General features: G+C 53.4%; 1 protein-coding gene across 2 annotated transcripts; it reads left to right on the top strand.

Moving 5' to 3' along the window:
- Positions 1-533: 533 nt before the first annotated feature.
- UNC45A (unc-45 myosin chaperone A) lies at positions 534-11,887 on the top strand. Of its 2 annotated transcripts, XM_083713316.1 has the most exons (21): positions 534-1,157; positions 1,269-1,440; positions 1,686-1,853; positions 2,478-2,514; positions 2,618-2,793; positions 2,953-3,045; positions 3,707-3,874; positions 4,858-5,026; positions 5,183-5,353; positions 5,437-5,608; positions 6,518-6,818; positions 6,967-7,061; positions 7,351-7,492; positions 9,016-9,156; positions 9,434-9,561; positions 9,869-9,935; positions 10,051-10,164; positions 10,267-10,382; positions 10,504-10,621; positions 10,701-10,856; positions 10,995-11,887. In XM_083713316.1, the coding sequence occupies exons 1-21, from the start codon at positions 595-597 to the stop codon at positions 11,271-11,273; spliced, it is 3,546 nt and encodes a 1,181-aa protein (XP_083569442.1). In that variant the 5' UTR covers positions 534-594; the 3' UTR covers positions 11,274-11,887. The 2 variants fall into 2 exon arrangements, with proteins under 2 accessions (XP_083569442.1, XP_083569441.1); XM_083713315.1 differs by lacking the exon at positions 534-1,157 and having other exon boundaries at positions 1,430-1,606.
- Positions 11,888-15,227: the final 3,340 nt, after the last annotated feature.

Here is a 15,227-nt window from a genome sequence, read left to right as displayed (position 1 = left end):
AGGACAGGTACCTGCATCTGGTCTCCCTTCTCCACCAGCCCAGTAGCCCCCCAGTAGCCCCAACTTGCCGTGCCAAACCCTCACTTTGAAATTGCAGTCTCTATAGCCTCCCAGGGGCTTCTCAGCCCATGTGCAGATCTGCTTCGAGCAAGACTCTCACTCTTAGGGGCTTCAGGGTCATCCTAGAGCTAAGTAAAAGCCCTGTTTGCAGGGTGCCACTTGATCTGGGGTGTCCCATCAGCTGCAGGAAGGAATCAAGCCAGGATCCAAGCATGTTGACAAGGAATGATGGGCCTGTGTTTGTGTGCATGACAATTGGGAGTGCGTGTGTGAATGTGTTTGAGACAGAGAGTTAAGCTTGTGTTCATAGGCCAGTTTGCCTGCAAGTGCTCTGCTCAGTTTCCCAGTCAGTAGGAGGAAAACCTTTCCCAGCTCCTTGCATCTTCCAACCCAAGGACAACTTCACCAGACAGACTTTTGTGCCTTCCCAATGCAGATCTGTCTGATCAGAACTGGGTACCCTCAAATCCCTTAGCACAGAACCAGTCACCTTCAGTCTTTACTGGGTTTGGCTTTACTGTTTATGGGAAACAAATGTCCCTGGACCCTGGGTGCTGGTTGTTTGATCTGGCTCAGGGCAGGAAGTGGTTCTCCTCTAGCAGAAGTGGCCGCGACTTTGCAGCCTTAATTATTAAGATACTTTCCCTCGCTGTTCAGCCCGCTTCTACAGGACTGCCAACCACTCTATTGCCATGCGACGGAAGAGACGCTGAAACGGCAGTCCCTGGGCTCGCCTGCCCCCTCCCCGGGGTCCTTCTGTGTGGGCTTTCAGCAGGGCTGAAGCGGCAGTATCCTCCCCCCTCCCCGCAATTCTCCCGCGAGCCCCGGCAGGGAGGGCAGCCCACCGAGCACCCAGCTTGTTCCAATCGCTTCCACTTTCCAGCTGGTACCCAAAACGTGCACCTTTGCGAGGGCTACCTGGACCCCGCCGGGCTCCACCACGCCGGCTTCTACTGCCCACGCCTCACCGACCCCCCGACCCACGCCTACTGTTGCCTGCCTGCCGCATCTCGCCGCTTCAAGTCCTGCTGCCCACGGCCCGAATTTGAGAGGCTCCGCGGCAATGCCTCGGCTTCTGCTCCGCCAGCCGCGCCCCGGTGAGATGCCCTTGTGGGGGGACGGACGGAAGGGGCGGCGAGGGGGTTTGGGGGTTCCCCTCTGCCCCTCTTCCTCCCTCCCTTCCGTCTGAGCCCGCTTTCCCTCCACAGGAGCCCGCTGGGGCCGCTGCTGGGCGTGGGGCTCTACGGCTGCCTCGTCCTGGCCCTCATGACCGTCGACTTCCTTCACTTCTACCGCCTCCACCAGCGCAGCTTCCACCGCCTCCTCCACCGACGAATCCTCGGGAGGTGCCCCTGCAAGAAACAGGAAACCGGCAAGAAGGCACGCGGGGCGGGCGGGGCAGGAGGTGGAGCAGCTCCGCTCGCGAGCCGCCGGGTCTCTTCTCCGCTGGGCGCTCCAAGGGAGGCGCTGCCAGCACGTGGGTCGGCTAGGGAGCGGCTGTCGCGCTCGCGTGGCGTCACTAGAGCGCGCCATGGAGGAGACGTCGGTGAGTGGGGTGGGCGGTGGGAGCCCAGCTGACCCCCAAACCGAATCGCTCATCCACCCCGCCCCTCTTATCTCCGCAGGTCCCGGAGCTCCGCCGGGAGGGCAACGAGCTCTTCCAGACAGGCCGCTATGAAGAGGCGCTGGCCGCCTACACCCGGGCCCTCAGCCTCTGCCCTGGGGATGGCGTGGAGCCCGACCCGCACCGCGCTGTCCTCCACCGCAACCGCGCCGCCTGCCACCTCAAGCTGGTGAGTGGGGAAGTGAGGAAAGCGGGAGGGTTGCCCGAGTTATGGGAGCCCCCCAAGGGGCATTGCCAGCCTGCCTACCTGCCGCTAACTTCTGCAGGAGGAGAAAAGCTGGACACTCTTGGGGAAAATTTAAGGGATTATTCCCACGTGTCTTTTCTTCTTAAAATTCTCAAGTGACGTAGCACGCATCAGAAGGTAGCAGGCATTGTGTGTGTGAGAGTTTTCCCCTAAATGGCCACAGAGCTTCCCTGTGCCCCCAGTGTCAACGTTTCTGTGCATCTCTCATTTTAACTGTGCTGAGCCCCTTTAGGTGGACTTCTTTTCACCCTGCTGCTCCTTAGAAGGTGAGGTGCCTTTATGCACAGTCAAGGGGAGCCCTCGGGCATGGCTGTCTGGCTATGAGGTACTGAGAAGACAATGGCCATATAGTGAGAGGCCAGCCTGATGCCTTTTCTCCTCCTGTAACCTGTAGAGAATTTAGGATTTGACAGATGTCCCCCAGAAAGGTGGTTAGGGCTGTCATTTTCAGCCTGAGCTCCTCTTGAGTATTTTCTTCTCCCCTCACTCCCCCCCCCTTACATCTCCTTTCACCAATGCCTCTCTGGCATTCTGCTTCTTTTGCAGGAGGACTATGTCCAGGCAGAACTGGATGCTTCTAAAGGTGAGCTGCAAGGGGTGGGGTGGGGGATTACGCTCCTTCCAGAAGTCTCTTTCTCTGCAGAAGCCTCTTTGCTGCCTCTTAATACTTTCTTGCCTGTTCACAGCCATAGAAGCTGATGGGCACGACGTGAAGAGCCTCTTCCGGCGCAGCCAAGCCCGGCAGAAACTGGGCCGCCTCGACCAGGCCCTCCTGGACCTGCAGAGGTGTGTGAGCCTGGAGCCCAAGAACAAGGCCTTCCAGGAGGCTCTGCGCAACCTTGGCAGCAGCATGCATGAGAAGGTAGGAGAAGCATTGGGGGGAGTAGGGCATTTCCAGGGTAGGCACCTCCCTTGTGGGACAGCCTAGCTCTCCACCCAGGAAGGATTCTGGGCTTCAGGTGTGTACTGGGCTTCTGAAGTATGACTGTGGGTTTTCTCATCAACTGCCTGTTTGCCTCAGATGACAGCCATGTCCCGCACAGACTCCAAAGTGGAGCAGATGTTTAAGTTGCTGCTGGACCCTGAAGAAAAAGATCTGGACAAGAAACAAAAGGTACTCTTCTAACCAGTAAGCGAGTGGGATGTGTGATGTGCTCTGATGAAAAACAACTTTGCGTGTGCTGCAACTGTACATATATGGGATGCAGTTGTAGAATTAGGCAGTCTCCAATTCTGTTTTCTATTTCAAAATGCAAGTTTTGTATTTCCAAAGTTGCCTGTAGGCAAAAGCCAGAGGGGGGGTTTCTGATGCCTAGATCAGGATACCTGAGGGAGGAAGGGAGGAGGACTTTGAGTCATTATACCGTAACTTCCTTTTCTGTGACTGACAAAACCAGAATATATTAGGGTGGTGCTTATTTTAATATGATCAGTCTCAGTCAAGAGTGATTCATTCTGTCTCATGGGATTTGTATACCGCCCTTCATCCAACAATCACAGGGCGGTTCATAGCATAAAGTCATGCTAATGTTGATGGGAGTTACAGTGCAGCAGCACCTGGGGGGACTCTGCAGGCTTCCCAGCTCTGCCCAATGAGGAGATCCCCACCACCATGGCTCTTAGAGAAGCAAGGACAATGGAGTTATTACGGGCCAGAATCTCCAAACCTCTCCAGCTCTAAATTCTGGCTGTGCCCCTCCAACAGCTGTGTGGCCTGATGGGGAGCGGTTAAAGCGAGCCCCTTTGTCCAGCTAACTGGCTCTTCTCCTGTCCAGGCAGCTCAGAATTTGATTGTTTTGGCTCGCGAGGAGCCTGGTGCTGAGAAGATTTTCCAGAACGACGGGGTGCGCCTACTGCTACAGCTGCTGGATACGGGTCGGGCGGACACGGTGCTAGCAGCTGTGCGAACCCTCACTGGCCTTTGCAGTGGGCATCGTTCTCGGGTATGTCCACTTTTTAAGATGAAAGCTTCTTCACTTTTTTTTTTGGGGGGGGTAACAGGTTCAGTCCGTTTGCTGACAGGTTATGCATAAAACACTCTCCAAAACCTGTTGCTTCAAGGGCATGCCACTTCTCCGAGGGTGTGTGTGCCTGGAACTTGTCCCTGACCTTGTATTGCATCTTTGAAATGCCTCAGGAGGTCAGGGGCAAACCAAGTGATCTCTTCTGTCCCCCTACAGTACAGAGCCAGGGAGGGGCTGCAGATGCACTTGGGCTTTCTCTGCCTCTGCACCTGCTTATAGGTTGCCACCCCATTCTCCTGGCAGGCACAGAGTTGAGTTTTCGCCCATGTTTCAGGCTGGGGAAGGGGATGGAATCACCCCTCTCTCTCTGCTCCTCCAGTGTTGAGAGGAAACCTTGGGCTTCCTATTTGCTGGAGTCTGGCTAACCACTAGTGATTCACAAAGAGTGCTCTCCAACAGTTCCTTGTCCAGTGACACGTAGGGTACTGCAGGCTTCTGTCCTGGGCCTGGTGTTGTTCAACCTCTTGGAATGGACACCCTCCAGGTGGTGGACTCTCCTTCATTGGAGGCTTTAAAGCAGAGTTTGGATGGGCACCTGTCAGGAATACTCTAGTTGTGATTCCTGCATTTCAGAGGGTTGAACTGGAAGACCCACTGGGTGCCTTCCAACCCTACAATTCTATGATCACTTACTGTGGCGGACAGAGAGCTAGCAAGACTGTTGAATCCTCAAGTAATACATGCTGCAAGTTAACCTAGCTATATAAACCCCTGAACTCTGTCTCCTTGGGTAAGTTTATGGGTCCCCAGAGTTCCTACTGACAAACCACAGTTACACTTGTGGAGTTGTCTACTAGGCAGGTATCGAGCTCTGCTCTGAGCATTGTGGGGGAGGTAACTGGTTCTTGAGAGACAGGCCTGGATTCCTCCCCAAGTCTCAGTGGATGCTGCCCTTCTTTCAGACTGCAGTGATCCTGGCTGAGCTGGGGCCACAGCGCCTCTTTGTTATCCTAGAGATGGAGGACGAGCAAATCTCGCTGGCAACCTACAGCCTGCTGCAGGTTATGTTTGATGCCCTCAAGGAGGGGCTGCAGAGGGATGTGCGTGGCAAGGAGGAAGCTGTTGTCTTGGGTGAGTCTCTTGGGTGCCTCCCTGATGGGCTGAGCATCCACTTGGTGTCGTGCCAAGCTCATCTCCGTGCTGATACCTTGGGTGGAGCTGGGCTGTGAATGCTGGCCTGGAGCAGAGGAGGCTCAGACCTCCTCCACTCTGATTCTGCTCCTGTAGATACATCCAAAGAGCTGAAATTGCTCCTCAAGCAGCTGCTGGAAGCCCTGACACGGGAGAGCATTTCCTCCTATGGCCGGGACAGCATCCTCAACCTGCTGATCAGTGTGGTGCCCCGGAAGTCGCTGAAGGACCCCAACAACTGCCTGACCCTCTGGGTCATTGACCAGGGTACGTCTAGCCCATTCCCGAGCCCCTCCTCTTCCTGGCCTGGGTCCCTCGCCAGCGCCAGTGAGCATGTCTGTCCTTGCTAGGTCTCAAGCAGATCCTGGAGGTGGGGGGCACAGTGAGCCACAGTCCTGGGGGCCTGCGGGTGACAGAGAACACCCTCATGAGCGCAGCCGTCCTCCTCAGCAAGCTCTATGGGGACCTGAAGTGCGATGGGGAGCGGGAGAATTTCCACCGGCTCTGCGAGGACTATGTCAGGTAGGCCTGTGACTGACTCGGGGGCTGCCCCCTGCTGCTTCTGATAGGGGATGCTGGGAAGGCATGGGGGGGCCAATGAAGTAGTGCAGAAGTGGTGGGGAGTGATGCTCAGCGCCTAGCTGCTGACAGACATCGAAAGCGTCACAACAGCCCACCAGCTTGGCTAGAGACACCCAGTTACTGTAGTTCATGTACTGGTTGCTTCAAGACTGGATTACTGCAGTGCGCTCTATATGGGGCTTCCCTTGCACCTGATCTGGAAGCTGAAGCTAGCGCAGAATGCTGCAGCTTGATTGCTGAAAGGAGCAAAAACTTGTCAGCATATAGCACCCGTGCTCAGAGATCTGTACTGGTTGCTGATTTGCTACCGAGACAAGTTCAAAAGGTTACTATTAGTATGCAAAGCCCTTAATAATTTACCTGTGAGATTGCCTTAACCCAGATATGCTCACTCGACCACTTCCATCTGCAGAATGGAAGTTCTGCATTTATAAGAAATGGATCTTCTAGTGTGGTGATATCAGGCAGGCGCCTTCATTCTACTCTTTTCGGCATCTGCTGAAAACATTTTTGTGTAGTAAGCCTACCCATATATTTAAAACGCTGGTGTGTTTTTAGTTTATTGCTGGTTTTAATTTTTAGAATGTGTTGTTTGTACTAATAATCTTACTGTTTTATTCTTTTTATATACCACTTTGAGGTTTTCTACAATCACGTGATATATAGATGTTATAAAATAAATACATAATAGTGGGTGGGAGGAGGACTTTTGCTGCCAGAAGGTGCCGTTGGTTGATCTCAGATTTGAGACTCCAGCCTTCTTTCCGGTGCAGAGCTTGGGGTTTCAGCTTTGGAATGTCTGTGGCAGCTTCCTGGCTTCTGATGAGCTGCCTTTCTTTCACCTCCCAGGGGCTGGTTCCAGGACCACGGCGTCCCTGGGAAATTGCGGGCCATTCAGACGGCCTCCTGTCTCCTGCAAGGCCCCTCCGAGGCTGGGAACAGGGTGCTGGAGCTGAGTGGCATCATGGAGAGCATTCTGGCCTTGTGCGCCTCGTCGCGGGAGGCCGACCAGCTTGTGGCCGTGGAGGCCCTGATCCATGCTGCCGACAAGGCCAAGCGGGCCACCTTCATCACTGCCAATGGGGTGACACTACTGAAGGAGATCTACAAGCACAGCGAGCGCGACAGCATTCGCATCCGGGCCCTGGTGGTGAGCAAGAGGCAGCAGATCTTGGAGAAGGAGGGAGCCATTTTCTGGCTGTAGTGGGACACCACACTGTTCCTCTTCCATCTTCCCAGATTGAAGGAAGTTCTGGGGTCAGGTGGCAACTGCAGCACATCACGGTTTCTCTTTCCAGGGCCTCTGCAAATTGGGCTCGGCGGGGGGCACAGATTTCAGCATGAAGCAGTTTGCGGAAGGCTCTACCCTGAAGCTGGCCAAGCAGTGCCGGAAGTGAGTGAGCGCTGCTTTCTTCCCCCATGTCCCAGGTGCTTTAGCCTCTTCTGTGCCATGTGACTGCCTTCCCCTTTAGAAGGAGGTCAGTCTGCCTGTCCCTTTCTCAAAATCTTGGGGGCTGGTGGGAGCTGACAGATGACAAGAATGAGTCCCTCTGGCAGCTGCACAACAGACCATGCCCCACTGAAGCCTGGGGTGGTGGGGCTTCCTATGCTCCTTGTCCACTAGGGTATCAGCTAGTAGAGGCACTAGGGATGGATCCTGATTCTCCTTCTCCTGCTTCCAGGTGGCTGTGCAATGAGGCCATTGATGCCGGCACCCGCTACTGGGCAGCTGAGGGACTGGCCTTCCTCTCCTTGGATGCAGACGTTAAGGAGGAGCTCCTGGAGGACAAGGCTGCTCTGCAGGCTCTTTTCTGGCTGGCCAGGGTGAGGCCCTCTTCCAAAAGGGAGGGCAAAGTGGGTGGGTGGGAGGAATGGGCAGCTGGGCATGTCCAGAGGCTCTTATTGCTTCTGCCTTGTTTATGTTCAATTTCCCTTGCTTAGGAATAGCAACCCAGCTGTAGTATATGGTACCCAGTAATTTTTAGAATTGTAGAGTTGGAAGAGGTCCCAAGGGTCATCTAGTCCAATCCCTGCAATGCAGGAATTACAGCTAAAAATCCCTGACAGATGACCATGCAGCCTCTGCTAAAAAAACTTTCAGTGAAGCGAGAGTCCACCACCTTCCAAGAGAGTCTGTTCCATTGTCAAACAACTCTTACCATCAGAAGGTTCTTCCTAATGTTTAGTGGGAATCTTCTTTCTTGTCATTTGAATCCATTGGTTTGGGTTCCTACCACTGGAGCAGCAGAAACCCACCTTGCTTTGTCTTCTATGTGATAGCCCTTAATATATTTGAAGATTTAAGATGTAAAATGCTGTTCTGTAGCAAAATTTCCCGAGTCTCAGTGAAGTGTCTACGCTGTACCACTTCAGATCCATAACTGGAGCTTCACATGATGAAATTCTTCCCCCACTTCAACAGCACCCAAGAAGAAAAGGATTCCTCCACATAGGAAATGAGTGTTTCGAAGAACCCTTTGCCACAACACGCCTCTTCTCTGTGTGCAAATATCTTGTTTGTGCGGAAGCATTTTGATTATATCCCCCGCAGTGGGCTCTGTACAGCCCAGAAACATGCTGGTTGCCTCCAGGAGGACCATCCCAGGGGGGTAGAGTTAGCCCACCCAGCCCCTTTAGGGCTTTCAAATCCAGACCAGGCTCTGGAGCAGGGGTTGGCAACTTCTGGCCTGTGAGCCGAACTTGGTCCAACATTTTGGGGAAGCCATGCCCAACCACCTGATGTTAGGTGAGGGGGGTAAGGGGGGGCTTCAAAGGAAAACCTGAGAGATTAAAGGGGATTGCTCCTTTGCTCAGGCAAGGCTTGTTCCCAGCCTCTCATCAGCTGATCAGCCTTGCTCAAGTTGGTGGGAAAGTGGATTCCATTCAGGAAAAACTGTTCCTCCCAGCATTGCTCTTTCAGCCTCCAGTTTCCAGAGGTTTTAAGAGCAGGGCAGGGCAGCTCCCAAAAAGCCTTTCACACAGCACCATGCTGTGCTTTGAAGTCTAGGCAACTGAGGCTTTAAAGTGCAACATCACCATTATATCTGGTGATTGACAGGTGGGTGGCCCCACCTACCTGCCCAACTCAGTCGGTCAGGGGTGCAGAGATATTAAGAGATCACTTCTGATCAGCTTCTGGTGTTCTGTGGCAGGGCTGTCTTGTTCTGCATCAGCTGACGCTTCTGAATAGTACTCAAGGGCGGGCACACTTTACTTTGCCTGGTAGTAGCCTAGTCTTGAGGTAACAAATGCCCAAGTGGTGGTCCCTGGTCCCAAAGAATCATGAAGATCCCGACTGACCACTTCTACTTCTTTGTCTTTGTTCCTGCCACCCATCTGCTCCCCAGTCAGAGAACCGGAGCGTCCTCTTTGCGGTGGCCTCCACGCTGGTGAATTGCACCAGCAGCTACGACCAAGAGGAGCCTGACCCCCAGATGGTGGAGCTCGCAAAGTACGCCAAGCAACACATCCCTGAGAAGCACCCAAAGGTGAGAGTGGGGAGAGGAGTGCCCTGAGGGGGCCAGTGGAAGCCTTCTAGCAGGCTGGGAGGGGGGTGGCCAGGCCTGGCTCCCCTGTCCTCTGCAGGAATGGTTTTTGGGTAATGGGGAGTTGAGGTTGGAGTGGGAAGCTTTTAGAAGTTTGTGATGCAAAGACCACAATTATTCTGTGAGATGCTGGTGGATGGAGCAAGGAGGGCAAGAGGAGGTGGATAATAGGCATCCCATGGCCTGTTCTCATCCTCTCTCTCCATCTCTTCCTGCCCAGGACAAGCCAGAGTTCGTGCGCCAACGTGTGAGGAAGTTGCTGGCCGCCGGTGTGGTGTCAGCGCTCACCTGCATGGTGAAGAGTGAAAGCCCCTCCCTGAGCCCCGCCTGCCGGGATCTCATCTCCAGGTGAGGCCAGCAGGCCACAGGCCTTGACCCCTGCAGAGCTTTCATGGAAGGGAGGGGACCCAAAGGGTCATCATGCCCAACCCCATGCAATGCAGGCATTGCTGTTCACAGGCAAGTCCTCCAGACCTGCTACACAGAGGAGACATGCTGGCCTTTTTACCTGTGGGTTTCTGCTTAGCCAAAGAGCTCAGAAAATTAAGTCGAGCCAAGATGACGCCTTCCTGTAATCTCAAGTTGCTGTGGGGTGTGTGTGTGTGTGTGTAGACTTCTGGGTCCCACATTCAGTGCATGTTATTGTGTGCTTCAGGGTGTTCCTGGCTGTTGTGGAAGACCCTGAGGACCGAGGGGCTGTGGTGGCTGCTGGAGGCGGGAAGGTGAGCCTCACACATGCATACACACCCTCTCCTGTTTGGCTTTGCCCTGCAGCAGCACTGGGGCATCAAGGCTTTTTCACAGTCAAGCAGAATATGGATTTTATTCCACCACTAGGCACTCATCCCTCTGGCCCTGGAAGGCACTGAAATAGGGCAGACGAAGGCTGCGCAGGCCCTGGCTAAGATCACCATCACCACTGCCCCCGAGATGGCTTTTCCGGGCGAACGGGTCAGTGTGGAGTGAGGGCAGCATCACAGCAAGGCAGTGGATGGGGTCGGGTTCCCCTTTCCTCTCCCCACCGCCCTGAGCCTTTTCTCTCTCCTCCTGCAGATCTACGAGGTGGTCCGGCCCCTGGTGGGCCTCCTGCACTTGAACCGCAGTGCCCTGCAGAATTTCGAAGGGCTGATGGCTCTCACCAACCTGGCGGGGACCAGTGAGCGGCTCCGGTAAGGCTGGAGAGGCAGGCAGGCTGGCCATCTCCCTGGGTCCCAGCCCTGTCCTCTGGGAGGGTTACGTTCCTTGGAAGCAAGGGCCATTACCTTCTTCTGCTGGCTCCTCCTCCTGCAGGCAGAAGATTGTGAAGGAGAAGGCCGTGCCCATGATCGAGGGCTACATGTTTGAGGAGCACGAAATGATCCGCTTGGCAGCCACTGAGTGTATGTGTAACATGGCGCTGAGCCCAGAGGTGAGCAGGGGTACTGGGCCACCTGGCTGTGCTGGGGCCCCGGGAGGTTTATCTCCACTCACATCTCTCTTTTGGGCAGGTTGGGGAGCTGTTCCTGGTGGAGGGCAGTGACCGGCTCAAGCTGCTGGTCCTGTACAGCGGGGAGGACGACGAGAGGCTCCAGCGGGCAGCTTCAGGGACGCTGGCCGTCTTGACCTCGTTGCTGCCCCAGATCTGCTCCCGCATCCCTCAAGTGGTGAGTACCGCCTGGAGGTTGGGCTGAGCCCAGCAGCTGCCCACTGGGCATGGCGGGCCTTTGGAGGGTCTCCAGGAACTGGGTGGATGCCGGGTTTCCCTCCTGCTTGCTAACTGACCTCTCACCCTCTTTCCCCAGACGACTCACTGGCTGGAGATCCTGCAGGCCCTGCTCCTCAGCCCTGGTACCGAGCTCCAGCACCGCGGGGTGGTGGTAGTGAGGAACATGGTGGCTGCTGACAAGGAGGTGGCCGAGAAGCTGATGGAGAGCGAGACCATGGAGATCCTGTCTGTTATGGCCAAGGCCAAGGACAAGCCCCAGATTGCCCAAGTGGCCCAGGAGTGCCTGGCGCAGGCTGTGGCTTATGGCTTGATCAAGCCCAACCCTCCTGCAGCTGCCGAGAAGGAGGAGGACTGAGAGCTGCCCCCTCCCGACCTGCTTGGGCACACTGCGCTGTCGCTGCTGCTGGGCACGGGCACCAGGGCACAAGAGGGAGGGGGCTTGGGGCTGCTGGGACCAGGGGAGTCAGCCACAGCGATTGCCGCTGGCACACTTCAGAGCCACAAGGGCTGGTGCCACCATTTTGTGGCACAGAAGGCAGCTCCAGGGGCTGTTTTGCAGCCTCTTGGTGCTCTTAGCTGTCTCTCACCTGGAGGAGGGTGTCCCTGGGCTGCTGCTGCCACACACCTTGGCAGCGCTGGTGGTGACGGGTGGTGGGCTCCCCAACTACCCCTAGGCTTGGGGGTCACGGAGCTGCTTGTGCTGCATGGCTGCCTTTTTAAAATTTCCTGCTGCTGGAAATCACAGCCTTCCTGTCCCTCTGGAGCTGCTCCTTCATGGTCTGAGGCTGCAGCTCCTGAGGCCTCCTCCCCTCCCTTGGGGTAGGAAGAAACTGCCTTACTGACAATCCATTCCTCTTGCCCTGTGTGGCAAACAGGACCACCGTTTATTGTAAGCAAAGATGATGTGGGAAAGAATGTAAACTGTATGAAAAGATTATGGGAAACTATACAGATGACTTTTTCGGTAAATCTGATTTCGTGTGTTTCTCAATATTGCATTGATCAAATGGGGAGGGAACTGAACAACTAGGCTGTATGTAAATTGAGGGGACGGGACCCATCACCATTTAGGGATATGTCTGAGTTCCAGAGTGACTCAGGCAGAGGGAGATGATGATCAGACCCCTTCCCACTTGGACCAACCTCCCTCCCACAAGGAAGAACAACCAAGCCTGTGTCCTATGGTGTTGCTGGGTCCAGGAACGAAGGCTGAAGCCCCCTCCCTCCTCTTTTACATTAAACTCATGAAAGCAACCACTCACTCGCCATGTACTAATAGATGGCATACTTTTGAGGGTTTTAAACTCTCCCCATTTTACTTTTAAAAACCAAGCGGGGGTGGGACAGGGCCTTTGCAGCACATTCATAATCCAGGCCAGATCCCTTTGCACTTTAAAACTGGGCCTGGAGCTGGTTCTAGGTGTCATGGCATGAACTGTCATTTGCAGGAAAGAGTAAGATACAGTGGGACCTCAGGTTGCAGACATAATCTGTGATGGAGGCACGTCCGCACCCTGCAGCGTTTGCAGCCTGAAGCGCCATGTCTGCACAGGCCCTGGCGTAATTTGGCACTTCTGCGCATGTGCAAAGCATGATTTAGCGCTTTGCATGTGCAAGCGGCAAAACCCGGAAGTAACCCGTTCCGGTACTTCCAGGTTTCCCGTGGCCCGCAACCCAAAAACACGTAACCTGAAGCGTCCGTAACATGAGGTATGACTGTAAAGGCCTCATGTGTTGGGGAAAGAAAAATTGAGATTTTAGTTTTCAACCCTTGAGAGTTTCTCAGGTGATCTGGAGGGTCTGCCATCCCACAGAGGTTTTTGAAACTGCAAAAGAATGAAGAATCCTTCAAACTCCTTTGCAAAGAAAGCCATAGAAGTGTTTGTGGTTCTCTCCACTGGCTGTTTTCTTCACTAGCAATACCATCAGCAGTAGCTGGGCAGAGATACTTCAGCCCCCGCCCCCTCTCCTGCCAAAGCAGCGCCTTTTGCCAACCAGGGAAAGGGGACCTGGTTTCAGGCTTGCCCTGGTTTTCTGTGGTCCAGCTTCAGCAGCTGCTTGGCAGTAGTAGGGGCATTATAATAGTTCCTCTCTGCTCCTGGTTTGAATTATTTAGGATATTCTCTCCACAGCTTCATTCAAGGTAACACATGTAACACAAGCATCGAGCTGTTTCTCTGGTAAGAGGCAGGGAAGAAAAGCCTTGAGTGATTTTAAAAGCAGAGTTAATGTGCACTCTTAGGCTTGCCTACTGAGCAGGAAGCCCAAGGGGACATAACCCAGGTAATTATTGCAAGGACTGTAGCCTTATGTTGAGGAGTTCCTTCTACCACTGTCTCTCTCAGCTTCATTGTACTGGGGTGGGGGTGGGGAGGCAGTTACAGTGCTCCTGTGTCCCTGCTCTTGGGGCAACCTGGGTTGCTTGTAGCTTATGACAGATGTGAAGGAACAACCATTACCTTATAAGAAGCACATTAAGTCCAGTACTGCCCCAGTTCACTGCCTCAGGCACCTACAGCTTTTTTATATTGAAACAAGATAAAAACACCATGATACTTTAGACCACATCTTAGTCTTCAGGCAGAACCAAAAAATTCATGCATACACTGTTTCGTGGCACCGCAATGGCGCAAAAACATGGTTAAAAAACACGGATCCACAAGGATCCTTATGCTTTTTGCACTAGATCAGCCCAAAGTCACCATCAGATCAAATTACCATGGCCATGGGCACAGCATGCACCACAAAAAAACACGGATCCACGGCTTCCTGGCAACACAGGCCCAAAAACGTTTTGAAGCATGGATCCTCATGGATCCTCACGCTTTTTGCATTGGGCCATCCCTAACTCACCATCAAATCACGCATCATAGCCAGGGGCACAGCCTGCACCACAAAAACTCGGATCCACGGCTTCCTGGTGACACTGGCCGAAAAACGTGGTTTCGAAGCACGGATCCTCATGGATCCTCACACTTTTTGCATTGGGCCACCCCTAACTCACTGTTAAATCACACGTCATGGCCAGAGGCACAGCCTGCACCACAAAAATCATGAGTTGCACCACAAAAATCACAAAAAGGCACTGTTAGTGTCACCACAGGAACATTACTATTAGAGCCAAGAGAAGAATGTCCGACTATATATTTTACCAAGATATGGTTCATCTTCGAGAAGAGATCAAAAACATGCCGAAGTATTAAAGAGGAGAAAAAATATGAAACTGCTTACATACTGTCAACTAATATCCAGATTCAGCAAATACTGTATGGCAGACAGTTAAATCAGAGAAAAGACAGAACTTGAGTCCATCATAACAGAGGTCTACCTTTTGGGTAAAATTTATAAACTACTGTATTTTTCGCTCCATAAGACACTTTTTTCCTCCTAAAAAGTAAGGGGAAATGTCTGCGTCTTATGGAGTAAATGTGTGGTCCCTGGAGCCGAATTGCCCATCTTCCAGCGTCATAACTTTTATACGCCTGTTATCTTTGTCCATGGAGTTTTCTTGGTAGGGATACTGGAGTGGCTTGCCGGTTTCTGCTCCAGGTGGATCACGTTTAGTCAAAACTCTCCACTATGACCTGTCCATCTTGGGTGGCCCTGCATGACATAGTTCATAGTTTCTTTGAGTTGTTCAAGCCCCTTTGCCACGACAAGGCAGTGATCCATGAAGGAGAGTGGTGACCTAACTATGGCTTACTGTGAAGGAAACTGCAAGGACTGGTACCACTTGTTTTTGGGCCACGGTATGGCCAGGAAGCCATGGATCCGAGTTTTTTGTGGTGCAGGCTGTGCCCCTGGCTATGATATGTGCTTTGAAGATGAGTTTGAGGTGGCCCAATGCAAAAAGCGTGAGTATCTATGAGGATCCGTGCTTCGAAACCACGTTTTGGAGCCATATTATGGCCAGGAAGCTGTGGATCCGAGTTTTTTGTGGTGCATGCTCTGCCCATGGCCATGATGTTTGATCTGATGGTGGCTTCGGGCTGATCTAGTGCAAAAATAATGAGGATCCGTATTTTTAACCATGTTTTTGCACGATAGTGGCCCCACGAAACAGTGGGTGCGTGATTTTTTTTGGTTCTGCCTACAGACACGGTCCAGTATCATGGTGGTTTTATTTAATTTGAATGAAAAAATCATATGAATTCTGGATCCGCCTTTTATCCAGTCCCGGCACTAGCCATCAACTTTGAGCGGAAAGAGCAAGTTGTTTTCGGGTGGGGGGGGGGGAGGGTAGCGGGACACCGGAGCGGCCCAAGGCCACCAGAGCCAGGGAAAGGGTGGAAACTGCCGACTGAGGCGC

The sequence above is a fragment of the Podarcis gaigeae genome (assembly GCF_964106915.1).
Source record: "Podarcis gaigeae genome assembly, chromosome: 14".
NCBI classification, from domain to species: Eukaryota; Metazoa; Chordata; class Lepidosauria; order Squamata; family Lacertidae; genus Podarcis; species Podarcis gaigeae.
This window is presented reverse-complemented; position numbering and strand designations above follow the sequence as displayed.

What these genes read in the sequence shown, in the direction of transcription:
- UNC45A (XM_083713316.1), top strand. Translation starts at nt 595, where the DNA reads ATGTCCCTGGACCCTGGGTGCTGGTTGTTTGATCTGGCTCAGGGCAGG. An exon ending in GCTCCGCCAGCCGCGCCCCG is followed by an intron (nt 1,158 to 1,268) that starts GTGAGATGCCCT and finishes TTCCCTCCACAG; the next exon opens with GAGCCCGCTGGGGCCGCTGC. An exon ending in ATCTGGACAAGAAACAAAAG is followed by an intron (nt 3,046 to 3,706) that starts GTACTCTTCTAA and finishes TCTCCTGTCCAG; the next exon opens with GCAGCTCAGAATTTGATTGT.